General features: G+C 41.3%; 2 protein-coding genes across 2 annotated transcripts in view; one reads left to right on the forward strand and one right to left on the reverse strand.

The window, feature by feature from the left end:
• hmcn1 (hemicentin 1) overlaps positions 1–16904 on the forward strand; it is a 79111-nt gene extending 62207 nt beyond the window's left edge. Inside the window, exons 70-107 of the mRNA XM_054602116.1 lie at positions 356–437; positions 685–821; positions 909–1050; positions 1226–1370; positions 1602–1729; positions 1846–2002; positions 2229–2350; positions 2498–2662; positions 2953–3060; positions 3355–3492; positions 3656–3790; positions 4189–4458; positions 4691–4881; positions 5064–5277; positions 5433–5567; positions 5898–6088; positions 6339–6420; positions 6634–6903; positions 7033–7203; positions 7309–7479; positions 8121–8291; positions 8446–8616; positions 8826–8996; positions 9136–9306; positions 9397–9543; positions 9667–9804; positions 9958–10079; positions 10359–10596; positions 10804–10866; positions 11377–11496; positions 11589–11723; positions 11813–11926; positions 12063–12188; positions 12324–12452; positions 13599–13967; positions 14176–14295; positions 14394–14520; positions 15667–16904. Of these exons, the coding sequence (XP_054458091.1) occupies positions 356–437; positions 685–821; positions 909–1050; positions 1226–1370; positions 1602–1729; positions 1846–2002; positions 2229–2350; positions 2498–2662; positions 2953–3060; positions 3355–3492; positions 3656–3790; positions 4189–4458; positions 4691–4881; positions 5064–5277; positions 5433–5567; positions 5898–6088; positions 6339–6420; positions 6634–6903; positions 7033–7203; positions 7309–7479; positions 8121–8291; positions 8446–8616; positions 8826–8996; positions 9136–9306; positions 9397–9543; positions 9667–9804; positions 9958–10079; positions 10359–10596; positions 10804–10866; positions 11377–11496; positions 11589–11723; positions 11813–11926; positions 12063–12188; positions 12324–12452; positions 13599–13967; positions 14176–14295; positions 14394–14520; positions 15667–16033 (6153 nt within the window). The 3' untranslated portion in view covers positions 16034–16904. The remainder of the gene's footprint in view (positions 1–355; positions 438–684; positions 822–908; positions 1051–1225; positions 1371–1601; positions 1730–1845; positions 2003–2228; positions 2351–2497; positions 2663–2952; positions 3061–3354; positions 3493–3655; positions 3791–4188; positions 4459–4690; positions 4882–5063; positions 5278–5432; positions 5568–5897; positions 6089–6338; positions 6421–6633; positions 6904–7032; positions 7204–7308; positions 7480–8120; positions 8292–8445; positions 8617–8825; positions 8997–9135; positions 9307–9396; positions 9544–9666; positions 9805–9957; positions 10080–10358; positions 10597–10803; positions 10867–11376; positions 11497–11588; positions 11724–11812; positions 11927–12062; positions 12189–12323; positions 12453–13598; positions 13968–14175; positions 14296–14393; positions 14521–15666) is intronic.
• A 1722-nt stretch (positions 16905–18626) lies between these two features.
• arpc5b (actin related protein 2/3 complex, subunit 5B) lies at positions 18627–22857 on the reverse strand. Its single transcript, XM_054602478.1, has 4 exons — positions 22555–22857; positions 21667–21738; positions 21235–21411; positions 18627–20797 (listed from the first exon to the last, which is right to left on the reverse strand). Exons 1-4 carry the CDS (start codon positions 22693–22695, stop codon positions 20735–20737), a joined length of 453 nt encoding a protein of 150 aa, XP_054458453.1. The 5' UTR covers positions 22696–22857; the 3' UTR covers positions 18627–20734.
• Positions 22858–27929: the final 5072 nt, after the last annotated feature.

Below are 27929 nucleotides of genomic sequence, written 5' to 3' on the forward strand. Positions count from 1 at the left end.
GCCCAGGGATTGTTACATATTCAATTTAAATTATTTATAAAACATTAAAACCATACTTTGATAACATAATGTCTATGATTACATAAGTTCTCCAATTTTGGGCTATAGCCTACAATTTCAAAGTACTTTCATAGGCATTTTGTTACATCTGTGTCTCATGACTCATCATAATCAATGTCATACTCACTGGCGACAAACAAAGTTTTTCTGTCATCTATTTTAACATAGCCATTTTTTCATTCATATAGAAATAGAACGCTCTGTTTCAACAGTGCTCTCATTGAAGTGTAGAGCCTTACATTGGATTTACAAACGCACCCTTTGTCACACAAAAGTGTTTTTCTCTTGTACTCAGTTGGAGGATACAGGCAGATACAGCTGCTTAGCCAACAGTCCAGCAGGAGATGATGACAAGGAGTTCCTCGTTCGAGTGAATGGTGGGTAACACAGATGTTTAATACACGTTGTTTTTACCGAGCTAGAGAAACAATCTCTGACGCGAAGGTAATTAACTTGTATTACATGTAATAAAAGGATGCTTCAGTCAATGTGCTTACGTTATGTAATAATTTTAAACTAATAATGTTTCTGTTATGCCAGTAATAAATAGATAATAAGGTGACATGAGATTGGGCTATAAAATCCATCGCTATAGTCAGTCTATTTCTGATCTTTCTGTAACAGTTCCCCCTAACATTGCTGGGGAGAGCACACCTCAGGACGTGTCAGTGCTGCAGAACAGACAGGTGACTCTGGAGTGCAAGTCAGATGCTGTTCCACCTCCAACTCTGACCTGGCTCAGAGATGGCCAACCATTGCAGGTCAGAAATGAAACAAAAAAAAACAACTATCTACACAATGCTATGAATTCTCCTGAAATGTGTTCACAAATTACTGTCTTTGTGTAGGCCTCTGCCCGTGTGCGTATTCTGTCTGGTGGCCGCTACTTACAGATCAACATGGCCGAGCTCAGCGATAGAGCTCAGTATACCTGTGTGGCCAGCAACATTGCTGGCAAGACCACGCTACAGTATAACCTGACTGTCAATGGTACAATTCCATCTTTTATCCACACTTAATGTATGTAGAGATAATGTATATCCTTTCTTATAGAGCTGAAAAGGAGAATTTGTCTCTTTACAATTCCTTCTGTAATTATAGAGCAAAACTCAATGTCCAGGTATAAATGAATAAACAAATATGTATCTGTCACCTGTTTCCTCAGTGGCCCCAACTATCAAGGAAGGCTCCCAGACAGTGTCAGTGCACATAAACAAGCCAGTAGTGCTTGAGTGTATCGTAAGTGGAGTGCCTCCGCCTCGTGTCACATGGAGGAAACATGGTGCCATATTGGCGGGAAACAACCCCAGGTAAATCCACATGTCATGCAACAATGAGGACTTTTTGCTGATTCTATCTCAAATTAGTAATATTGTCATCATACAACAATTGAATGTGCAGTTTTTTATGAATATTATGTATTAATGGTTTCTAAGATCCAAAATCTGAAAAGCTGTTTATTATTGGGATATTTGAGCACAACTCAGTCATTTGCATTTCCTCTGTGCTGTGCCTTATCCAGTCTGTACAAATGTGCGCAGGTACACATTTGCAGAGGATGGGTCATTACACATCCACTCTGCTCAGGTGACCGACACTGGACGCTACCTGTGTATGGCAACAAACCCAGCTGGAACACAACGCAAGAGAGTGGATCTGCAAGTATATGGTGGGTGGTAAATATGTGCATGCAAAAACAAAACGCATGAATACTTTCAAACTGTCTCGATCACCCACAAAGACAGTCACACAGTAATCTTATGGTCGTCTGTTTTTATCTTTCAGTCTCTCCTTCCATCGCTGACAGCCGCACCAATGTGACGGTTACAGTCAACGTTCAGACCACGCTGTCCTGCGAGGCCACCGGCATACCAAAACCCACCGTCAGCTGGATGAAAAACGGGCGGGCCATCAATACTGACCAGAACCAGAATATGTACAGGTTGGTCCAGGTTTTCTGATTCAAGAGTTAAGACTGACAAATACAAAACTGGAACATTTTATCATTCCTCAATTTAGACGACATTAATAGCTTCATTGCATTAGCGTTTCATTGTAAGATTCACTATTTAAAATATATGTATAAATATCATTAATTTTGCCATCTTTTTATAGCGCAGACATCACAGTGAAGCTTCTCTTAGATCCTAACTTTTTTATATTTCCAGATTACTATCATCAGGCTCGCTGGTAGTTATCGCACCAACAGTGGAGGACACAGCAGTGTATGAATGTGTGGCCTCTAATGAGGCAGGGCAAGATTTCAGATCCATCAACCTCACTGTCCACGGTGAGTAACAGTTTGTTGAGAAATTGATCATTATTATTACAGTATGTTCATTGATATTATATCATATATTTCTGTTGTAAATATTTTGAACATTTAATTTCAAGATCAGACATTTTTTGTTACATGTTTTAATTTATGTCCCTCTAGTTCCTCCATCAATAGCAGATGAACCCACAGAGCTTGTTGTAACCAGACTGTCCCCAGTGGTCATCGCCTGCACTGCATCTGGCGTCCCAGTACCTACAATCCATTGGACTAAAGATGGCATGAAGCTTACTAAAGAGGGACAGGGCTACAGCATCCTGCCCACAGGTCAGAATTAATGTTACTAGTACGCAACTTTTATTTGGTGCAACTTTACAAACTGCCACCCAAAAAAATGTATTGCTAGCAAAATACGTTAATGACAGACTCTTATATGAGAATTAGTATTGTTGTTGTATTCAGGTAATTCTTCAGCTAGTCTTGCTATATTCAAAGAAAGGCTACCCCTGTGAGTCATCTAATACACAAATAGAGGTTATACCAGATGATAACTGTGTCAGGTTACTTTATTAGCTTCGTCAATTTTGTTGATTTGGTGTGTTATGAAATGTGCTCAGGTCCAGTAGAAATCCCCTCAGCTGAGCTCAGTCATGCAGGACGCTACTCCTGCACGGCCAAGAACGCTGCAGGCTCCACCCAGCGCCATGTGCAGCTCACAGTGCAGGGTAAGAACATCCTGAAGAACAATATATCAAGAAACACACTGCTGTTGGGAGGCTGTGCAGAGACAAGCCAAAAATATTCATGGTTTTGAAATTGAAATTGAATTAATATTATAGTTTTGGATTCCAATAAAATTTATATTGATGGTGATTTCATTAGTGAAACATAAAAAACAAACATTATTTTATATGAGGCTTTAACTGCTATATTACTCTTACGAGATTTTACTTTACCACTTAATTCTTTTTTTCTTGAGATCTTTCTGAGCATCACTCTTTTCCCATCCCTCTCCTCAGAACTCCCACAGATCCTGTCTCATCCCTCCACCCTGGATGTTATCCTGAATAACCCCATCACTCTGCCCTGCAGGGCCACAGGCTTGCCCAGGCCCACAATCTCCTGGCAGAAAGAGGGCATCAATATACCCACCACAGGTAATTAATCATGTCTGTGTGTGTGTGTGTGTGTGTGTGTGTGTGTGTGTGTGTGTGTGTGTGTGTGTGTGTGTGTGTGTGTGTGTGTGTGTGTGTGTGTGTGTGTGTGTGTCAGTCATCATAAGATATCAGTCATAACATCATGTCTGTTGCTTCATAACAGGTGGAAGTTTCACAGTGCTGCCTAATGGAGGTCTACAGATTAATAAGGCCTCTGTGTCGGACTCTGGGACATATATATGTGTGGCTCAAAACCCTGCAGGGACTGCGCTGGGCAAGACCAAACTCAGAGTACAAGGTAGGGGGATCACTGAAGTAAAGGAACCTGACTAACAGACGTATTAGGTCATATTCAGCAGATGTGTACAGGCATGTAAGAAGAACACCTTACAATCATGAGTGTTCTGAGATAATAGCGGTGCATTAAATACTACTTCTGGTTTTAAAAAAGTAGAATTTTGAGCTGCAACTTCAAACTTATTACACACATTTTTTGCAGAGCTGACTGTTTTAATCATATTCCATTTATACTGTAGGTATTAGTTATGAATCTTTAATTCCAACCTGCATTCCCTTCAGTCATATAAATTCATATTCAACAGCCTAATTGCATTTCTGTTTATTTGCTAATGATGTCAATAATTAAAAATAATATTTTTTACTTCATGTGTCTTTTCCAATTGCTGTGTCCTACAGTCCCTCCAGTGATCAGCTCAGTGACTCAAAAGTATCTGGCACCTGTGGACTCCTCTGTGACGCTACAATGCCAAGCTGACGGCTCCCCTCCCCCCTCTGTCACATGGCATAAAGACGGGCAGCGAATGAGTGAATCTGTGCGCCAGCGAGTGCTCAGCTCAGGATCCCTGCAGATCGCCCTCATCCGGCCCGGTGATACTGGACGATACACTTGCACTGCTGCCAATGCAGCGGGCACAGTCAGCCATGAGATGAGCCTCACTGTACAGAGTAAGTTTCAGTAAATGCAGTATTTTAAACTACATCACTAAACAACAGCATTTCAATTCATTTTTTTGTATACTGCATTTTCCCTTGTGCCATAAAGTAATCCAGCCTATTTGCCTCAAAATATAAAATGTAATGTAGAGGGAAATTGGGACTTCTCTTTCTGGGTTTGCATATTTTATAAATCCTTCACTTGACTGTTTTTAAAATTAATGTGATAATGACTTCTTTGCAGTCCCACCTTCCATTCGAGATGGAAAGCAGCAGGTAGCAGTGGTGGAAAACAGTCAGGCTCAGCTGGTGTGTGTGGCAGAGGGGGTTCCTCAGCCCAGCCTGTCCTGGGAGAAGGATGGTAATCCTCTCAGTGAAAGCAGAGGGGAGTACAAAATCCTGCCCTCGGGAGAGCTGGAAATAGACATCGCTCAGGTAAGAAAAACTAGAGAAAAATAACTAATTATCTATAAATGCTTGTTTATGTCTGTATAGATTGCTGGGAAGTGAAAGTAGCTCGTATTAAATTGTGCTTAGGTGGTTTGCCTTGAATCAGAAAGATGCCATTAAAGATATTTTTCTGCATGCTCTCCTCATCTCCCCTCCCTCCGTACCAGCCTGACGATGCAGGCAGTTATACCTGTGTTGCCACAAATGCAGTTGGACAGGACAGTCGGACAACGACCCTCTCTGTACATACTCACCCTGTCTTCACTGAGATGCTCGTAGATGTGGCCCTTAACAAGGGAGAGCGCCTCCTGCTGGCTTGTGGAGTCAGTGGCATCCCCCCACCCAGAATCACGTGGGCCTTCAACAACAACATCGTCCCAGGTAAATAGCAAGATCCCACTGATTAGGAAAATGTTGAAAAAATCCATCAGAGCTACGCTATTTTTATGTAGCTGTACTTTATGTTATATACTAGAATAAAGACCTATAACTGACTTTTTCTTATTGTCTTTTGCTGCCTTTTGTTAATGTTTTAGTGTTCTACAACCACATGAACGGCCACAGTGAGCTAGTGATAGAGCGAGTGAGCAAAGAGGACTCTGGCACCTACAGCTGCGTGGCAGAAAACAGTGTAGGAACTATCAAGTCACTGGGCCTTGTCTATGTCAAAGGTAAAACCACAAATATACATTTTAATCAATGTGTTTGTTAACAACTATAACCCCTCTAGTAGGCACACATAAGTGGAGGCTGGTTTATTAACAAATAATGCATGACAATATAGTAAATTACAGCTGTAATAATGTTAAATATCTTTTTATTGGAGACATTGTTGACACATATTGTCCCTATAGCTGCAACCAACTACATTATATTGTATTAGAAGTATGCTGCTTTCACATGCTAAGTAGAGGGATTTAAAGTAAAGTGCTACCATGTAACTAACAACTCAATCCTAATCAAGTGATCTTTCCATGATGTCAACTTCTGTCTGTCTCCAGAGCCTCCTATCATTGATGGTGACTTTCACTCCAACCGTATTGAACCTCTGGGTGGTAATGCCATCCTGAACTGTGAGGTTCGGGGAGACCCCCTGCCCATCATACAGTGGAGCAAAAGTGGAATAAACATCCAGATCAGCAACCGCATTCGTCAGCTGGACAACGGCTCTCTGGCCATTTATGGCACTGTGGTAGGAAAACACATGAGACTGAGATCTCTTATGAGTAATAGTCTGCAAATTAAGTTTATAAAATATAAAGTGCTCTGTTGGCTCAGTGGTCTGACATTTCATGTGAGCACAATTTACAACAAATATCTTTTGAGTAGAAAGTCTTTTTCACAATGTGCAGCTTTTCAGACAAGCTTTTAGTATATATCATTTTTTTAAAAAGTATTTGTGATTATGATAATGAATTGTGTTTTCATTACATTTATTACAGAGTGAAGATGCAGGCAGCTATATGTGTGTGGCAATAAATGATGCCGGAGTGGTGGAAAGGAGTGTTACACTTACCTTGCAGAGTAAGTGTCCATCTTCTCTGTGTCCTATTTAGGGTAAAGCCTTGCATTTGGGACAACATGAAATGCAAAAATTGTTCAAACCTAAAAGAATACTCCAGTCATTAAGTATTGCAACTTAAAAACTGTTATTAGTGCTCCCAAACTAATTTAAATGTGTGAAATCAGTGGAATTCCCCTTAAAAGGTTAGATTACATAGATCTGTCCTCTTCCAGGTGCGCCGACATTCATAGTGGAGCCAATGGAGACAGTGGTGGATGCTGGCACCACAGTTGTGCTCAACTGTCAGGCGGAGGGAGAGCCTACCCCCATGATAGAGTGGTCCCGCCAGGGGCGACCCCTGCTGGGCAACGACCGCTTCTCCACTTTGTCCAACGGTTCCCTCAGGATCAGCAGTGCCCAGAAGGAGGACACAGCTGACTATGAATGTGTGGCCAGAAACCTGCTGGGATCAGTGCTGGTCAGGGTCACTCTTACTGTGCGAGGTGAGCAGGACATGGTGGGGATTGTTGTCGTTTTGCCAACGTCCATTTTAAAAGAACAATAAACAATCATCCAAACTCACTAAATGGCTAAAGACAAGTTGTGTTAACATGCAGTCATTTGTTTTCCAGTCCATGGCAGATACTCAGAGTGGTCAGAGTGGGGTCCTTGCAGTGTGTCCTGTGGTGTCGGGTCCCAAAAAAGGCCGAGACAGTGTAACAACCCTCTACCTGCCAATGGGGGGCGTCAATGTGCAGGATTGGGCACAGAAACCCGTAGTTGTCAGGGAAAGCCCTGTCCATGTGAGAGTGCTTTGATAAATCAGAGGATTAAACTTCAGTACTTGTACAGGAGACTGTGCAAATGGCCCATGTGGTAACAAAGTCTTTACCTCTGTCCATCTACAGTGGATGGTAACTGGTCTGAGTGGTCCCTCTGGGAGGAGTGTTCTCGTACCTGTGGTCAGGGCAACAGAACGAGGGTTCGGACCTGCAGTAACCCTCCAGCACAGCACAGAGGCAAGCCTTGTGAGGGAAAGGCAGTGGAGGTCATCATGTGCAGTGTCAGACCTTGTCCTGGTAAGTGACCATATATGTTTCCTGTAACTTAAGCAGAATATGTATGAATAGTTGGTATGAGGAGGTACAGCTGGCAGGAATGCTTGTTTATAATCTCAGGGTTAGAAAGCACACATTTCTCAACTTCTAAGTACTTAAGTCAGTTCTTGTCTGAGGATGATGATGTTTCAATGCTTTTTATCTCAATTGTGTGACTGCCTAATAAATCACACATTTAAAATGAACAGGCTTTATGTCAGGTTTTATTATTTGCCTTGCTTTTCACAAGGTTTTAATAAACAAGCTTCCTTTATGCTGGATTTCAGGCCCTAACAGTGTGGAAGGACTATTTACATCATAATGGGGTAAATGTAGCAATACCACAGTGTAAAAATAGTCCTTGTTTATGTAAAAGTACATGAATATAATTCACAAAATGTACTTATTGGGCAGAACAATTGGTAAAAAGTACAATACTTCTCTAAGAAATGTAATAGAGTAGAAGTATAAAGTGTCATCAAATGGAAATACAAGTCAAGTACAACCACCTCAAAATTGCTCTTAAGTACAGTACTTGAGTAAATGTACTTACTTTCCATCACTGGGTATAAATATATGACTCAAGGACTGTATATATTGACTTTCTGTTAATACTCCTGCAGTGGCGGGTAACTGGGGCTCTTGGCTACCATGGAACCCATGCACTGAGACCTGTGGTAAGGGTATGCAGTCCAGAATCCGACTGTGCAACAGCCCTCCTCCAGCATTTGATGGGCCGCAGTGTGAGGGCACTGACACCCAAACACAAGTGTGCAAGGAGAGACCTTGTCCTGGTGAGGGCTCAGGGATTGTACTTAATGATAAAATTAAATTGAGAGAGATTTTAGTCCATATCCATATGTGTGTTCTCCACTGGATCGTGTTAAATCTGTATAACAGAGAGATGCTCAAGCTTCTTCCTCCTCCTTCTTTTCTTGTGCTGTCCAGTGGATGGAAAGTGGTCGTCCTGGGTGAGCTGGGGAGCCTGCAGTGTTTCATGTGGAGGTGGGACAAGACAGAGGACACGTCTCTGTGCCAGCCCCAAACCTCAGCATGGTGGCAGACAGTGTGAAGGCAACGATGTGCACATTGACTTCTGTAATACCGACCAATGCCCCAGTGAGTCATATAAACTTTTATTTGCTCTTTCTGTATTTGTAAAATCTAAGTAGTAACTTTTACTTTACAGTAAAAAAAAAACATATATTCTCCACATATAAATGTCTGTCTTGTATCTTGATTTTGTGTTTCTTTCCAGTAACGTACCTGGTCTTTTGGCTTATCTTTATTCCTTTTCTATCTTTGACATTTGAATTTCTTACTGTCAGTCAGCGGTAACTGGGGTCCATGGAGTAGCTGGGGCAGCTGCAGCAAGACCTGTAATGGGGGTCAGACGAGGCGCTATAGGACATGTGACAACCCCAGACCTGCCAATGGTGGGAGAGCATGTGCAGGTGCAGATACACAGATACAGAGATGCAGCTCAGCCAACTGCCCTGGTGAGTCAGCATGTTTAAGACCTTGTTGGGGAGAAAAAAGTACAATTGTGAGGCAATCAAGAACTGCTTAACTTGTTTTTAAGTGATTTGTGTGTCAATGTGTGTACTTATTATGTGTTTTGTGGGTGTATTATTGCAGTTGATGGTAACTGGGGTTCATGGCAGCAGTGGGAAGAATGCTCCGCTTCCTGTGGCGGCGGAGAGAGGACACGTGTCCGTCTTTGTAATAGTCCGTCTCCTAGCAACAGTGGTCGGCCGTGTCCAGGAGACTCCTCTCAGCTGTCCAGGTGTAACAGTGACGCCTGCCCAGGTGAGGCATTTCTGTAAATACATATTGTAGATGTTCATAGTTGAGTGTTGCACTGAAAATGTTCTTGAATACCTTCTCTTTTTTTGTCAGGTGGAGCACAGAAGGCACGAGGAAGCATCATCGGGAACATCAACAATATTGAGTTTGGCATCGCCATCCTCAATGCCACCATCACAGACAGCAAGTCTGGTGGCCGAATCATCAAGGCCACTATAACTAATGTACCAAGGACATTAGGTTAGTTTTCCAACAGTTCTATACATTCTAGTCTTCTACTTTTAAATGCACTAAATAATGCCTGCCTCAATGCAACTAGAGCATCTAAGTTGTTCTCAAGAAATCTCTGCCCTTAATTTCAAGGTCCTGCAATGAGAAAGCTCATCTCAATCCTGAATCCTGTCTACTGGAGCAGTGCACAGGAAGTAGGAGAGGCTGTCAATGGCTTCACGCTAACAGGAAGCATCTTCAGGAGAGAGACACAAGTGGAGTTTGCCACAGGTAAGAATTGAAAGACCTTGGTGTGTCTGTTTTGTCTCTATAATGTGACATGGTTGATGAAATTGTGAAAAGGTTGACTGATGATTCTGGATGTGAATAATGCTAGTAGGGTGAAACGGATCCTTACAAACGTCTGTGGTGTAATCTTGGTAGGTGAGATCCTGAGGATGACTCACATTGCAAGAGGCCTGGACTCAGATGGAGCGATGTTGCTGGACATTGTAGTGAACGGACAAATCCTGCAGCTGCCCTCACATGCTGACATCAGCATCAAGGTAAATAAATATGCTATGCAGGTGATTAGACTTTGTGGCCTATTGATAGGTATATTTATTACTCATTAATAAAATGCAACTTGTATCAAGTCTGGGCAAAAGTAGTAAAAAACAAACATTATGAGCCTAACAAATGCTATATTTTAAACCCTATTTTATCCATTTTACTTCAAATGGCATATCCATTATATCACTGCAGATGCTATATTGTGTGGAGCTTAGCTATAACATGTCAAACTACTTTAAAGCTGCCTCACATCTTCACTTTGTTTGACTCAGGACTACACAGAGGACTACATCCAGACAGGCCCAGGCCAGCTGTACGCTCTGTCCACCCGTATGTTCAGCATCGACAGGGAGAGTGTGCCCTACTCCTGGAACCACACCATCTCCTACGACCTCTCCAAGGGCAAGATGCCCTACCTGGTAGAGACGCTGCATGCCAAAGCCATCAGTGCTCAGTACCACCCCCTGGAGGAGGTGTTGGAGTATAGCATCCAAGCTAGTATCGCCAAGGGTGAGAACACTGTCTGTTAAAATTACTGAATTATGAATTGACTGTGGGTCAGGATAGATTCAACCATAACCATATATATAACCATATATATTTTTCCTCTGTATATTTACTCTAGTCAGCCTTTTAAATCTGTACTTGCTTTTTTCCCTGCATTTCTTTATTCGAGCTGGTAATTTAAATTGAATGATGAAATGTTTATTATTCCAGGAGATCGCAGCAACCAGTGTCCTCAGGGATTTACTTTGGTGTCTGCTGGGCCCTACTGTGCAGGTAATGTTTATCAATGCATATTATGCTGTTCCCAATCTCTGGCTATTGGTCTGATGACGGATAAGCCTCTAGGGGCAAGGGGATATATTTCTGAGGTTCCATTGTAGCCATGGTTCATTGTTCATTGTTTACAGTTGTTTTCGACTTGAGATGATTTTAAACCGATAAAAATCTAAATCATTGTCGGTCGATAGTTGGTGGGTTCAGAGATTGTATTGCGGCCAATGCGTTCTGTCTCTTTTGCTCTACACACATAGCCTGCTCAAACCAAAATCTCAGAGAGAATCAGCTGACCAACATTGTTGTCTTTTGCTAGATAATAATAGTAATATGTGAATATAAGTGAAAAGTTTATTAAAATTGTGCTTTTGAAGACATAGTGGATTTGAAAGTGCCTTTAAATCATTCAACAGCTTTTCCAAACATACTTAGCAGCACTTTCTCATTGTATGCTTGAATCTTATCTAATTGTTGCCATATTGTTGTTTATGTATCATTTATGTGCCACAGATGAGAATGAGTGTGAGGTAGGGAACCCCTGTTCCCACGCCTGCCACAACGCCGTGGGAACCTACTACTGCTCTTGTCCCCGAGGCCTCACTATCTCAGCTGACGGCAGGACCTGTCAGGGTAAACATCTCACTTCTAAATCAGTGCTCTCAGCAATACTATCACACACCCAGGTCATTGGTTAGATAATTGAATGCTCTTCATTCTTGTAGATATTGATGAGTGTTCACTGGACGGTAACGTGTGCCATGATGGACAGGACTGTGAGAACACTATTGGCTCTTACCGATGCGTCATGCGCTGTGGGCGCGGCTTCAGGAGAACAGCCGATGGTCTCAGCTGCACGGGTACATCCACAAGCTTTATTGATCAACTGAGCATTTGTCGTGAGTGTTGCTGATGTGAAACATTCATAACTGTTCTCTCTGTTTCTTAGATGTCAATGAGTGCCAGGAGTCCAATCCGTGCAATCAACACTGTCTGAACACAATTGGCAGCTACCGATGCGCCTGCGAGCCAGGCTTTCAGCTCAGGAACCGACGCTGTATAGGTAAGACAGCCTCATCCCTCCATATAGTGCTTTATCTTTATTATTTATAATAAATGGTTACCTTTTTATTTCTTTTTTATATAATTTCTTCCTATGAAACAATACACTTCTATACTTCTCTCTCTGATCACCCCAGATATAAACGAGTGCAGACAGAGGGTTTGTCGATCAGATCAGCAGTGTAAAAACACACGAGGTGGTTACACCTGTATTGACCTTTGCCCCAATGGTATGACTAAAGGTGCCAATGGGACATGTGTAGGTGAGTATTCACATCATTCACTGTTCATTGTTAAGCCAGAGAGCATTGGCTGACGTACAATATTTGAAAAAAGTACAGACTGGGAAAGATTTTAGTTCTGCAACAAGATTTAATTCTGTATCCTTTGTGCTGTAGACATTGATGAGTGCAGAGATGGCACTCATCAGTGCCGCTACAATCAGATCTGTGAGAATACCAGAGGCAGCTACCACTGCACCTGTCCACGTGGCTACAGATCTCAGGGAGTGGGACGGCCCTGTCTCGGTACGTGCATCCTTTTATGTCTCTCATAAGCATAATATTCAGTATTCAGGCAGGTGATACTTACATTTTCTTTTGTGTAATTCTAGCAGAGGGTATCTGCCAAAGCATACAGCATGTTAAGCAATGAAAACGTGTAAAACAATCTGTGCAATGCATTTCCAATCAGCTTCTACCAGCTTCTACCAGCTTCTGCCAGCATACTTCTCTCTTTGTCTCAATGACTCACTCCTGTTGAAAATCTAAAATAACTCCGCTGACATCTGCAATATAGCTTATATCCTGCCAGTGTTTGCTTACATCTTTAAAATGCTTTAGTTAAAACTGCTGACTAACTCTTAACTTCAAAGACCCTGCAAAGCTTTAATACATGGTATCAGGTCCCCAAAAGCTCTACATTGGTGCTACGTCTACTTACCTACACTGTCAAATAGGAGTAAGAGAAAGGGTGAGAAAGGACTGCAGAGGAAGGGAACTGAAAATAAATGAGTCATTCTGCGACACATCAACCATAAAAAAAGACCAGCACATGACCTCACAGTTCTGTCCGTCACTCTTCTTGTTTCACTCTCTTCCAATCCTTACTTTTAAACTGTTTATGTGTTTACTTTTTAACCTTTATGTTTGGATCTGCTTTGTAATGGCATACATTCACTGTTCCCCTTGTGACATCATTAACATTGTACGCTGATGTCTGTCTTTGTGAAATATTCATCTGGCATGAATTGGATTTTGTACCTGATATCAAATGTGAATTATATTTGATATTATTTCCTCAACTAAAAGGTTAACTAGATTCAAAATGGAATTTGAAGTTATTATCTTCAAAGCTTTACTTTTATTTGACATGAGAAGAGATAAGTCTCTCATTCAAATTAGACAAATGTATTTATAGTCTCAATACATTTCTGTCTTAGGGACATGGAAATGTATTGTTGTACAGTGGGGTAATTGACATATACCCTTTTTTCCCCCTCATTCTCATCTCCCTCCTCTTTCTTCATGGCCCACACCACCTCGTTTGTTCTTTTCATCCCTGTAAATATCCACTTTTCCTGTTACTCCTGTACTCTTTTTGCACCTTTTTCTCCTTTTTTTACTATCACTCTGTCTTTTCCTGCTGCTGGTCTTTCTTTATGCTGAGGGCAGACATAAATGAGTGTGAGCGGCTTCCACAGCCCTGTGCCCACCAGTGCATCAACACGCCTGGCAGCTTCAAGTGCACCTGCCCGCCGGGACGCCACCTGCTGGGCGATGGCAAATCCTGCGCTGGTCTGGAGCGTCTGCCCAGCTATGAAAGTTACTCATTTGGCTACCGAACATCACAATCCTCTCCTGAGCGCAACTCCAACCAGCGACTGTACCACAACTTGGCCTCTCAGAGCTACCACTCCTACACAGCCTCCACAAGGGGGCGTATCAGGAGACGGAGCCGCAGAGAGACTCCCATACGTTCCTCACAGCAAGGCTTCCTCGCTTGTCAGCAGGGGTTTGAGGCCAGGGGTGGCTCCTGCTTAGGTAACAATGGAGGACAGGCAGGGTTGAGATGAGGGAGAGGATAAAAGTTGTTCAGAGATGAACTGTCTCTTTGCTTTGCTGCCTGTGGTTTTAATTTGAATATGGAACTGAAAGCTTTAAAAATGTGTCTTAATATGTTATTTATGTTCTCTGATTTTCTCTCTCATCATTCTGTGGCTGTTTGTGTGCGCGTGTGTAACTCCATCAGACATCAATGAGTGTGAGGTGAGAGATGCCTGTCAGCATGAGTGTATGAACACACCAGGGAGCCACAGGTGTCTCTGTCCAGGTGGTTACCGCCTCATGACCAATGGCAAGACCTGTCAAGGTGAGAACCACCAGCTACTCCCTGTTTTCTTCCATCACCATCATTTAATGCTGCCATAGAGTGTACTGTAACGAGGAAGCTGTTTGCTGTTTGTACAGATGTAGACGAGTGCCTGGAGCAGAACATCCAGTGTGGAGTGAACCAGATGTGCTTTAACATGAGAGGAAGTTACCAATGTATTGATACACCCTGTCCACCGAACTACCAGAGGGATCCAGCTTCAGGGTAAACCTTCACAGACATACACTTAATAAGGTTATACAATTAGGATTGATCCATTAAAGATATGAAACATGGCCACACATCGTTTGTTCAATTAAGGGTATTTACAATTATGGAACAGTTTGTATATTTGGTTAATTTTCAAACTTTAAAGGACTAGTGTGTAGGATTTAGTGGCATCTAGCGGTGAGGTTGCAGATTGCAACTGATTGTCGTTTCTGGGTTACTGCAGAAACATGGCACTCCATGTTTCTCAAGGTCAAGGAAGGATCCTTCAAAGGCTGAATTTCAAGGATGTAATGTCATCATATTTGTTGTATGACTGTTTCAATGCCTTTAAATTCTACCAAGGAAGTATTGCATACTACATCCTCAATCAATATGTACGGCATACTGCTTATTTAATAAACATGTAAGTATGATTTTATTAGGGGTCTGTTCACATTGAAGTATACCCAAGCAAGACTTGTTACGCGAATGACGGCCAGGCTGGTCTGAAGGCACCCCACAGGCAGCCCTGTCAGATCTCCGAAAACACTGCAGCAAATTTCCAACAACCGGCGTTGTTTGGATGAACTAACTACATATTGAGAATCTAAATGGTTACTTTGTCGCCTGAAAACATATTTAAAATATTCTCAATGCACCCAGACGCAATGCATTATGGGACAGAAAGCTTACTTCACATACTTGAAATACAGACATTTTTACCATTCTGGCCATCAGAGTGACATACTCTAGTGACATATTTTTGGTTACAGGTCGGAGAGGTATGTCAAAAATAACTCTGTATGCTGATGATGTTCTGGTGTTTTTTATCTAACACTAAGACAAACAAAAAACACACTTTCTCAGTTTCAGGGGATTTAAACATTAATGAAAACATAGTTATGAATATTATATTCCATATCTGCCAGTAAACCCCCCTAAAACCTATACACTGTTCACCCAAAAAACACAATTTCTTCACATTGCCATTGTGGTGCGATATCATGCAGATAGGTTTTATCTGGAAAGGTTTTGAGACAAATAGTGCTTAGAACTTTGGGATTAGTAATGACTCTAGCTATATATCCTTGATATTATTAGTTATTTCTCTGCTTTCCCCCATTGTACTCAACTGAAATATGCTGTCTATGTTACGTCTAGGTTTTGCCTAAAGAACTGCCCACCAAACGACCTGGAGTGTGCACTGAGCCCTTACGCCCTGGAGTACAAGCTGCTGTCTCTTCCCTTTGGCATTGCAGCCAACCAGGACCTCATCAGGCTGGTGGCCTACACACAGGACGGAGTGATGCACCCCAGGACCACGTTCCTAGTGGTGGACGAGGACATCACGTTACCTTTTGCCCTGCGGGACGAGAACCTGAAGGGAGTGCTGTTCACCACAAGGCCGCTACGAGAGCCCCACACGTACCGCATGAAGGTCCGTTCACTCTCCTACAGCGAAGACGGAGGCATTGAGTACCAGACAACCTTTATCGTCTATATCGCCGTCTCTGCCTACCCCTACTGAGAGCACTTCAAACGACACGGGACAACGGTGCGGTGATGAATTGCCTCCTTTATGAGTGAGTGGGTGTGGTTTTAGGAAAAGCAGCCACATCAGTAAACAAACTGAAAAGACTTTGTGTTCAGTGTGAGAGGCCAGTGAGTGCATACATCAATGAAGATGCAAGGAAGTAGATTTAAAGTGGATACAATAAAAGGCCACTGGAGGTCAACAGGAGGCTTGGATGAAACCGGCTATTTACTGGCTTTAATCCCTGGATTCCTCACGTCAATATGTCAGGACTTTTTCAATGTTTAATATTTTGTTATTTTCCCCCTGCCCCTTCAGATTTATTTATAAGATCAGAAAGATTTTGCTCCTAAAAGCCAAAGCGTCCATCGCAGGCTCAAAAAGTAGTCCTCATCCCTACTCACGAAATCTTAGCTAGCCTCTTATTTACATCTACCTATTATTAATTTATTGGGAAGTGCTTGAACGAGAAAAATGGGCAGTTCCCATGTTTTGTTTAGCCCTTGTGTCATCAGTCATCAAAGTGGAGCTGTGACTGTTCAGATATGGTGCTCATTTTGGCTTTAGAAAACTTGACTGTCACATATTGTACATCCTCAGGTAGCAGCCTATCACACACACACATGCATCAAAAATAAACCCTATCTAATTGTTATACTGATTACATCATCAATGTGCCATGTACTGCTCCATCCAATAGTTGATACCAAGATGTATTTTATTTTTATGACTTGTACATATGTTTTTTCTCATAATGTGTACTGTACGTATTGTATCAATTTTGTAATAAAATTTAATAAATGAGTATACTCAGAAATTAAGCATAATGTATGTCTGTAGCTGTACTTCATAAAACATCCCTGATCCTTATTAAGCATTTTATACATGGGAGTAAAAAAAATGTATCAAGCTACTTACAGTATAAATCTCCAGTGATCACATTCTTTATCACATGTATACTCTGGAATAGAGAATCAGACAAGTATTTACCTTGTGTCTAGAATAAAAAAATGTTTTATCCTTACATTTATTCTGCAAAACAAACTTTTAACTTTTGGGACTAAATTGTATTAGTTTGAATTTCAATATCTCTATGTCTTATATCCCTACAACAATCTTATATTTATATCCAATTGAATATATGGAGCTGTATGGAAAGTAATTGTGAAGATAATATAAACATTATTCTTGATGTTTTCACTCCTGATAAATGAAAAAAAGAAAGAAAAATGCTGTAACATCCTGTCAAATCTTTAAATTAAATGCAAATAACAATGGGCTAAAACTACCCTGTTCTGAATTATAACCATTTTGCTTCAGTTAAATAATTATTCATCATGACCAATGATATTTAGTACAGTCTACTCTAAAACCCATCTAAGAAGTTGTAATCACACTTCTGCAGCTGCACAGCAGCCATTTGGGAACGGACAACATTTTTTACAGTAAAGGTAAAGGATTTTTACTTATATCTTCAACTTCACATTTACTACTTTTATACTTTTATTAAAAACAAAAATACCAAAATATCACATTGACATAAGTATTTAGACCCTTTGCACTTCAACTCTTGAAATTAAGCTCAGGTGCTTCCCATTCCTCTTGATCATCTTTGAGGTGTTTCTACACCTTGATTGGACATGATTTGGAACGGCACACACCTGTCTATATAAGGTCTCAGATGACAGCCTAAATCAGAGCAACAATGAAGCCATGAGGTTGAAGAAGCTAGCTGTAGAGCTCTGAGACAAGAGTGTATCAAGACACAGATCTAGGGAATGATACAAAAAAGTATTTCTGCTGCATTGAAGGTTGTCAAGACCACAGCGGCCTCTGTAATTATTAAATGGAAGAAGTTTGGAACAACCTGGACTCTTCCTAGAACTGGCTGCCCGTCCACATTGAGCTATCAGAGGAGAAGGAGGACCCGGGTTAAAGAGGTGACCAAGAACTTGATGGTCACTCTGGCTGAGCTCCAGAGATTCTGTGTGGAGATGGGAGAAACTTCCAGAAGGACAAACATCACTGCAACCCTCCAGCGATCTGTCTCTCCTCTGTGAAAGACACACGAGAGCCTGTTTGGAGTTTGCAAAAGAGCATCTAAAAGACTCTCAACTGTGACAAACAAGATTATGTGGTCCGATGAAACCAAGATTAAACAGTTTGGCCTTAATTCTAAGAATGATGTCCGGAGGAAATCAGGCACTACTCCTCAACTGTGCAATACCGTCCAAACAGTGAACCATGGTGGTGGAAGCATTGTGCTGTTTTTTTTTTTTCAGCAGCATTCAGAAAAGCTGAGCAGAGATAAGTACAGAGATCCTAAATTTAGACCTCTGTGTATTATGTCAATGTGATATTTCAGTTTTGTTTCAAATATGCATAATATTTCATATCCTATTTTTTGCTTTGTAATTATTTGGTATTGAGTGAAAACTGAGACGGGGCAAATTTGATGATGATTTTTAGCATTAAGCTGCAACATTACACTGTGGAAAAAGGTTCTTAATGTAGCTTTAAACAAAATAGACCCTGATTATTTTTGTATTCACCATATTCTGTTTAAAATAAGTCATGACAGTTAGGATCAGCAGTCACACCTTTATTATTTTTGTCAAAATAGAACAAACATAAAAAAGGAATATTGAGTAAGGCAGTTTGTACATCAGTTTGGTACGCTCCCTCGGCTAGAAGAGCATCTCTGACTAGACACACATGAAGCAGAAGAAGAAATCAGGCCGTTCTCCTTTGTTTTCATGTATAACTATAATTTACTGCATTAGAAAAGGAATCTAATGTCTGAATGAATCATCACTGATGACAGTATTCGAACATGAAATCTAAATTTGAACTTGTGAGTAAAACAGCTGTTTTAGAAAAAGCAACATCCATTGAGAAATACCACTCAGTGATTGATTCGAAAAGAACAAAACATTATGCTGGAACTAAATTCCTCTGATCATTATGTCTTAACAATATTTTCAAAATAGCGTTTTTGTTTTTTTGGAACCATTACACACTTTGCTTTAATGTTAATTTATACTGTTTATAGCTATAAACCCACCACTCTGTTTTAAATATTATCATCTAGTACACAGGGGCAACAGAAGCATGAAAATAAAACATTTGGCAACAGACTTAATCTACCTGATAAGGCAGATAAAACTTGACATTTCCAGTTTTCCTCATATTATAAAATGTATGGAAATACAATACAACTTCCTACTGTCAGAAAACATAATGTGAGGAGGATCTGTTTGAGCGAACAAGCATGAATTTAAACCCAAATTCAATACAAAAAACACTAAATGTTTCCAGAAGAGACACAAAATGTACAAAAGACAAGTATGAAATGCTTGACAGAATACTCAAAACTCTCAAAAGTGGGATCATGCAAACAATATATTCTTTTAATTGCATGAGAGACAAAATATCAATGATCTTATCTTAGTCTCTCCTGCAAATCAAGCACACTGATATTGTCAAACCTTTTAAGCAATGTTTTTTAATTTCAATCACGAAGGGATTTGGCCTTCAGGTGAAAATCGCGCAAAAAAAATATTTTCTGTTAAATGCCCAAATAAATCTGAGAACGGATTCTCAGGGTGACATGCCATTCCTGAAAGTACAGGAGCAAAGCCACATAATGCCCTGCACAGTGGCAGATGATGCATGAGACAGCCACACACAGGAGGGATGTACAGTAAAATGGGATTAATAAGAGTTGTGGTGGAGATGCATCGTGGGTTATAATCCTTAACTGGGGCAACGTTAGAGGATGGATGACACCAACCCCCACCCTCATCCCGCTTTCCAGGGTAAACGGCAACAACCCCCGTGAGCAAATCCACCACCCTCCATCTGTGACTGTGCTTTTCAAGAGCCTCCCACTGCTTAAGTGTTATAGGGAGAGGCAATGAGAGGATTTACTGACTGACTCAGGCTTTTTATTCATCAGGAAGTCTCCACTGATGAGATAACACAAGATGGAAAACAAATACTGTGAGATTTTTTTTCCTGAGAGAAGCAAACCTGGAACCCTCTGTGTGTTTGTGTGGAAGTCAATGGAGGATGCATTGCTAAGAGTCATGCCTGTGAGTGAGCCCGAGGGCTGGGCCAAAATCCTTTATCATTATAGAGGTTGGAAGTATTCTCTCATTAAATTAAGAAATTCAATGCAAAATGATCAGATTTTGAGAATTTTGAGTTGGTATGTGATAATTATCAATTTCGACAATATATTTGTCTAACACTATATTCTGATCTATGATTTCATCAAAATTACATTGAAAGACGACAAATTCTCAAATTGAATATCACCCAGCCCTGGGCATCAGTGGGTCTGTTACCATGAGTGTGTAGGTACAGTACTATGAACAGCAGTGGCTCCCAAGTGTAGGACTAACATGAAGAGAAAGGGGGGGGGATACTGTAATAAGATCAATGAAGCAGCACACAGACATATGACGCTCTCTGTAGCACCCTGTGAGGAACATGATTTAGTCGGCTGTGATCATGAATGGGAAGAAGGAAGAAAAACACTTTTTTTTTTAAACCCAATGTGACCCAGATTTGATTTTGATCACGGCAGGATCACATTGGGTTAAATATCAGTTTTTCCTTTTAGTCCCTATGCAATCTGTTATGATTAGATGAACAGTCTCCTGTGTCTGTCAGTGATCCTCCGCTCCTCTTTTAGACCGTCTTCCTTGCTGTTAGTACCCTGACGATGCTGCCAACTCCTCCAGCTGCCAGAGCCTGAAGCCACAGGACAAAAAAAATATAGTCAGGTTATTTCTTAGTACTGAAACCAAGTTTCTGTTCAATTCTGGTAGCTCATCATGTATGTAGAGTTGTGGCATCTTGTGGTCTCATTTAATCCATCTCAAACTGGCCTATACAGTCCCACCATGGCCTCAAACTACAGACCCCATACATGATGCTGTTAAAGAAACATTCAAACGTTAAATTAGTAATGACCATCATTACTCTGTCATCATTTCTAAATCGTTACCACGTTTCTTTGACACATTAGAGTAAAATGAATGCTAAAGCTACTTCTAAGAGAAACCAACCTCAGGGTACTGGAGGTGTTTATTCATCAACCTCATCTAAAATGTCAACCTCTCTCCCTCTAGTAACTACAGTTTAATAAATAAATCAAAAGTTTGTCTTTTAGGAGTGCAAATATTGACCTTTTCATGCCACTGCAGCAGGACCGCGCTGCTGTTTTCTGACGGCCTCTCGAAGCCTTTGTAGATGTATTTCATCAGCAGGTCCACGCCGTTCTTGTCGAGGGACTGCACCCCTTTCTCAATGTCACTGCTCTTAAAGGCGCTGAGCACCTTCAGCACCAAACCCTCAGCACGATCCTGAAAAGAAAAGAAAAGAGAGGAGTGGGAAGATGAGTGTTACTATGGAGTTAATCACTAGCCTGGTTCAAGACCTCGGAATCACTGAGCACTTTTTAGGCTGTTTGGACGGATAGATGACATATAAGACAGATGAATAATAAAGTAAAACAAATTTGCAGTTCAGTAAAAGTTCAGGACGGATCATCATTCAGTGTAAAAGCCTACAAAAGGGATTCATTAGAAAAACAAGAATGTGACAAAAGCTAAACCCACCTTGACATTCTGGTTCTTCGTGTTGATTGGCGGGTTCTTCAAGACTGCTTGTAAAGCCTGCATGAGGTTTCCTGTGCGGGGAGGGTTAAGGATGCAACTTTTTCTTTTTCAAGTTTGCCCTGAAACAATGCTCACATGTTTATATGTACATTGAAAGTTGAGTTATTGCTATAACTGACATCACTTTCTGCATAATTCCTCCTCTCCATACTGTCTGTGCCGATATTTACTTGAATGTAAATAAAGGCATGTCAGTTTGGTTTTCATGTTCCTATTTAGAGTATCTCCAATTGTGAGACTTGAATAAATAGGAACCTCTTCTTTAATTCTCCTACAACTGTAACATGTGGTGGGAGGTAACCGTCTTATTCAATGAGGAAGTGCTGCACTTTCATGCCTTATAAGGCCTACAGGCTGCAGACTTTACAGAAACAGAGAAGCACACCCAAATCGAGACTGAAAATTGATGTTTTTAACTCATGAGTCAAAGTTTCTGCAACACTTCTGTTACTCAGCCAACATGTAATAACATAAAGACGCTGCACAAGCATTCAAAGGCCGGGCGGTTAAATAAAAGCTTTGTAAGACATACACAAATGCATACTAGCGTGTCGTTATTACACATACATAATACAATTTTTTTTTTTTTAAAAAGCCTGTTCCGTCTTGGTGCAGAAATCATCGGAATGTGACAGACAGGCAGGTCTGGACAGTGACTGGCCTGCCTGCAAAACGCCCATTCAAAGAAGAAGCGACACATGAAGACAGAATATGGAAATAAATGGGAGCAATTAAGACACAGACTTTTGTCGGCTGTGTCTGTTTTTTCCCTAAGCAGACGGTGCATGCGAACAGAGAGGCTAGCTGATCATGTAGGTAAAGAGGATATTGTCTAATGAGGGAGTCCACCTCTGCCTCGTCGGGTCCCAGCTGGTTTTCTCCTCCGTCCTCCTCGTCCACGAATTTGTTCTCGTCGTACTCGTCCACGTCCACTCGCCTGAAGCGGGCGGCCACGGTGTTCTTCGACATGTCGGCAGCGCTTTCTGGCAGTACAGATCTCACAGAAAAGGACAAGATTTCAAGCTCAAGTCTGGCCTTTTTTTTCTTTTTTTTTTCTTTTTTCACAGTGCTCTTCTTTGATAAGGCTGTCACAAGCGAGCAGCTTCCTGACTTCCTCCCTTTTCCTCTGGGTGTGTTTTTTTTTTTTTTTTTTTGTGCTTCCGCGTACATGACATCGCCCCTAGTGGGCACAATGTGAAACTGCAGGTCGCTGTCTGTAGTTCTTATATTTGGTCGGTAGAGGGAGACAAGACATAATAAATATAATCACTGTCTTTGAAAGCAGCTCACTGGCAACATATCTATTAACTGCAAGTCAATGTCATGAGTCAACCAATGCTTTGACAAAGCATCGAAACATTCTGAAAATGATTCTACATATATATAAAAATCACAATTTACTAAAATGTATTAAACTTTATTGTTTTGTTATTTTTTATCTCCATACGTTAAGTGTTGTTCTAGAATCTTCTTTAAGCTGCCAGGTATGAAAGATTAAACGTTACTACGTTTTGCATAAACGATGGTCTAATTTTAATTTGTTTAGTCAAAAGTATCAGTCAAAAAAATGTATGTGTGTAATTGTAGAGGGCACACACTTTTTCTCATGTCAATAAAAAACCACCACATCCATTACTGACACAGACAGAAAACTTTTATAAATTACCATATGACATTGGTGACTGACTATAGTGTGAATATATTTTTATCTTACTATATTGACAATATGATATAATTGTTTGCCAAAACATCTATCCATCCATTTCCTTCCGCTGATCCCGAGATACTTGAACTTGGGGCAATGACTCACTCCCAACCCAGAGGGTGCAATCCACCATTTCCGGAAGAGAACCATGGCCTCAGACTTGGAGGTACTGACTCTCATCCCGACCGCTTCACACTCGGCTGTGAACCGCCCCAGTGCGTGCTGAAGGTCACGTTCTGAAGAAGCCAACAGAACCACATCATCTGCAAAAGCAGGGATGTGATTCTGAGGTCCCCAAACCGGAAACTCTCCTCCCCCCGGCTGCACCTTGAAATCCTGTCCATGAAAATCACAAACAGGATTGGTGACATTGGGCAGCCCTGGCGGAGGCCAACACGCACTGGGAACAAGCTCGACTTTGTGCCGAGTATCCGGACACAGCTCTCACTTTGGTCATACAAGGACCGAATGGCTCGTAGTAACGAACCAGGTACCCCATATTCCCGCAGTACCCCCCACAGGACTCCCCGAGGGACACGGTCGAAGGCCTTCTCCAAGTCCACAAAACACATGTAGACTGGATGAGCAAACTCCCACGCACCCTCCAACAGACCTGTATTGACAATATGACAATTGTTTGCCAAAACACACATTCATAAATCTAGTGGTTCTATTTATTCTACTTTGCCATCTTTCTTAGCTTTTAGCTTGTAAAACATACTATATCTTTCATACTCTTATTTATTATTGTGGTCCATTGTGATCAATATATCTTTCCTAGAACACCTTGTTGTGATTGTTCAACAAATGTTTCTCCCCTGAAAAAAATTCATACACAAACACAAAAAGTACAGTGAACATGGCCATACCCTATAGATAAACAAATGCATCAAAAACTAAATGATTAAAGAATAATATATAAATTCCATTCACCTTATTGTCCTTTTACTTGCATACAATGAACTATAGTCATATATTCCAAGATCTGCAACTTGCTTATTAGATTTTTTTTATATAGTATACAATAAATTGCTGAAAAGTTGGCTGCACATATATTCTAAGATCCAAGATCAATAGGCTGTGGATTAAGAAAAAAGAAAAAAGCTCACATAAAACTTTTAGCACCAAATTGTTTTGCCTTCAGCAAAAGTATACTAAAAAGTTTGACAATTAACTGATATAATAATGCAGAGAGTCTACATGAATGTCTCTTTCAAGTTTATAAACGTAATATCACGTTTTCGTCATTTTACCAAGTAGCGTCACTGAGATCAAGATCTCTCTTTCAGTGTGTAAAGGAAAAAAATAATGATATATTGCACACACACACACACACACACACACACACACACACACACACACACACACACACACACACACACACACACACACACACACACACACACAGGGGTGCTGTAACACTATGATTACTCCCTATGACGAAGAGGATTTAGTTTGCTTTATCTGATGGAATCCAAACAGCATGTGTTTGTGTGTGTGTGTGTGTGTGTGTGTGTGTGTGTGTGTGTGTGTGTGTGTGTGTGTGTGTGTGTGTGTGTGTGTGTGTGTGTGTGTGTGTGTGTGTGCTGAGTCATCGTTCCACTGACATGTCTGTGGATCAAGTATTTATTTAACTCAGCCACTAATGGGTAGACCACCGCGTCAGCTCCATGATGTCAGGTTTTTGCGTCACATGAAAGTGCATTTTTCCCTTTGCAGGAAGTAAGACACACTTTCCATGCTACTAATGCACACTCATCTCCATTTGAATGAAAGACAATTTGGAATAAACACAAACAGATATATCCGCTTGTCAAACTGCCAGATAAATGGGTGAAAGTTTTGACGCCTTCCATTCTTTTTCATCCTCAAACTCATAGGAGCTCATGTTAAGTTCTGGCTTGCAGTCCTGTGATGTTGCCAAGGGTAACAGGCACACAAGTTGTGTGTGGATCCGGACCAAGAGAAACTTGTTCATGACACACAGGACTTTTCTGGGAAGTATGGAAAGTAGGATACGCCTACATTTCATTGATGCCTATTTTTTGTTGGAAGAGGAATTTTTAATTTCCTTACCTGTCCTGGCCATTTGCCTCGGGAGGCGCCTGATAAATGGAGTCAATGCATCCCCATTATTTAAATAGGGGGAGCTACCCAACCTTTTGTCTTTAAAAAATATATATATATATTGCACTACTTCCATCGGTTTAAACACCATTGTGTTTCCTCCTGCTTTATTTAAATGAAAATCTTTAAAATTGCCATTTAAAAATAGATCAAAAGAAAAGATAGGCTTTAACCTTTGTGGCCCACTGACTCCAGCCAAACTTAAAATTAGCTTAAAGTAAGATTACATTACATTACATTACATTACAGTCATTTAGCAGACGCTTTTATCCAAAGCGACTTACAGGAAGTGTATTCAACATAGGTATTCAAGAGAACTACTAGTCACCAGAAGTCATAAGTGCATCTCCTTTCTTAAACAAGCATCTTAAAGCATAAACCAGAGCAAAAGTATAGTGCAGAAGCAAATTACTACGAAAACAATAATTGCAACAGACTAATACGAATACAATAAGTGCTCCAAACTACTACGAATAGGATAAGTGCAGTAAACGAATTCAATAAGTGCAGCGAACTGATACGAATACAATAAGTGCAACAACTAATACGAATGCAATAAGTGCTACGAGGAAGGCTCAGGGTAGTACTTCTTGAAGAGGTGAGTTTTCAGCCTGCGCCGAAAGATGGGCAGCGACTCTGCTGTCCTGACGTCAGTGGGGAGTTCATTCCACCACTGAGGGGCCAGGACAGAAAAAAGCTGTGACCGGGTGGATCGGCCGCAGGGACCTCTGAGCGACGGGGCAACCAATCGCCCCGAGGCAGCAGAGCGAAGTGGTCGGGCGGGGGTGTAGGGCTTGACCATGGCCTGGAGATAGGAAGGAGCTGTTCCTTTCACTGCCCTGTAGGCTAGCACCAGAGTCTTAAACTGGATGCGAGCTCTTACAGGCAGCCAGTGTAGAGAACGGAGAAGGGAAGTTGTGTGGGAGAACTTGGGGCGATTGAACACCAGACGTGCTGCAGCTTTCTGGACAAGCTCCAGAGGTCTGATGGCCGACGCCGGGGCTCCGGCAAGTAGTGAGTTGCAGATTAAAGCTGTCTCCGCGATACTGAACCGATTTCTGAGTCAACGTTTGCTAACTTTGCCTAACGTTAGCTCGCTGATCAAACGGGATTCGGCTGGGGAGATGCCACGTTTGCAAAGGAGCTGAACATTGTAAGTTTAATGTGGCTATTAAGATTTTGCATTACCCTGTTGATATTATTATTTGGGATATAGTGGAGGGTTAATCCAAGAGGTAAGGTGATGTAGAAATGCCGGAAATTTGTCTGAAATTCCTTCTTTTTTTTTCTGGCCCCCAGACCTCCCGCCATTTATATAACTTCACACACCATGTCATCTGACTTTTATTTTCTGACTCAGGAATGTGTCTGTACCAGGAGAGTACAAGAATGTGTTGCTCACTGCACCAGACATGTCTCTGTGGATGTAAAGCTTTATAGCACAACCAGAAAAGCAGGAATGTATGATTGGGAAACAGAGGAGTCTCATTCAACCCCCTCACTGCTGCTCTCCTGTAGACAGTCAATAGACACCCATGCATGAAAACATACCCATTTATTTTCCTTCCCTCTATCTGTCTTCCTTCCACTCCCTCTCTCTCTCTCTCTCTCTCTCTCTCACGCACACACACACACACACACACAGCCTTGCGTGCATTGGTCATGAGCGTCCTCATTGTGGGCTTTGTGGGGTGCCCCAACCCATCTGTGCTATGTGAATGACTCAGCACATCAAAAGGCGAAGAAACAGGCACATACATGACCTTCACGTAAATGTGCAAATTAACAAGCCCTGGAAAATTTCAATATTGAGGCCATTTCTCCTTTCTGCCGTATAGTGTGCACTGAGACAGACGGGCACGGCAGAGGGGATGAACTTTGAAAAAAGCCTGTTCTCCAGATTTCAAAGTTTAATCCGCAGGGCGCCGGACCAGGTGCTTCCGTGCCAGAGAAAAGGACTAAAACCACTGCAAAGCATCCTAAGCACTTAATTAGTACTTTCATATGCAGGGATTATTTCCCTTGGATGATGAGTTAAATGGGGAATGTAATGAGTTACTGGTGCTGCGTTGGAGCAGGTCTTCAGCCTGAGAGAGACTGTGGGTGGCTCCCTGCTCTCTGGAGGCGAAAGTGGTTCTGCTGTGTTGTTTTGTAACATCACTTTGAGCTATTTAGAACATGTTTTGAGTGTTATAGCGGTGATGCTCATGCTTTGAGATTTGTTAAATAACACGTTATCAGTCAACTCCTGACTAAATATGAGGCAAGCTAGTAAGGACTTTAGATATACATTGTCTCTCCTAACTCTTTATAGTTTCAACCCCTGGCTGAGATTTCTGCCACCTCACCAATACAGTGGAGGTAAATGGAA

Source organism: Anoplopoma fimbria, chromosome 8, assembly GCF_027596085.1.
Source record: "Anoplopoma fimbria isolate UVic2021 breed Golden Eagle Sablefish chromosome 8, Afim_UVic_2022, whole genome shotgun sequence".
Lineage (NCBI taxonomy): Eukaryota > Metazoa > Chordata > Actinopteri > Perciformes > Anoplopomatidae > Anoplopoma > Anoplopoma fimbria.

What these genes read in the sequence shown, in the direction of transcription:
- arpc5b (XM_054602478.1), bottom strand. Translation starts at nt 22,695, where the DNA reads ATGTCGAAGAACACCGTGGCCGCCCGCTTCAGGCGAGTGGACGTGGAC. An exon ending in TGGACTCCCTCATTAGACAA is followed by an intron (nt 21,739 to 22,554) that starts TATCCTCTTTAC and finishes CCTCCCCGCACA; the next exon opens with GGAAACCTCATGCAGGCTTT. An exon ending in CGAAGAACCAGAATGTCAAG is followed by an intron (nt 21,412 to 21,666) that starts GTGGGTTTAGCT and finishes TTTTCTTTTCAG; the next exon opens with GATCGTGCTGAGGGTTTGGT.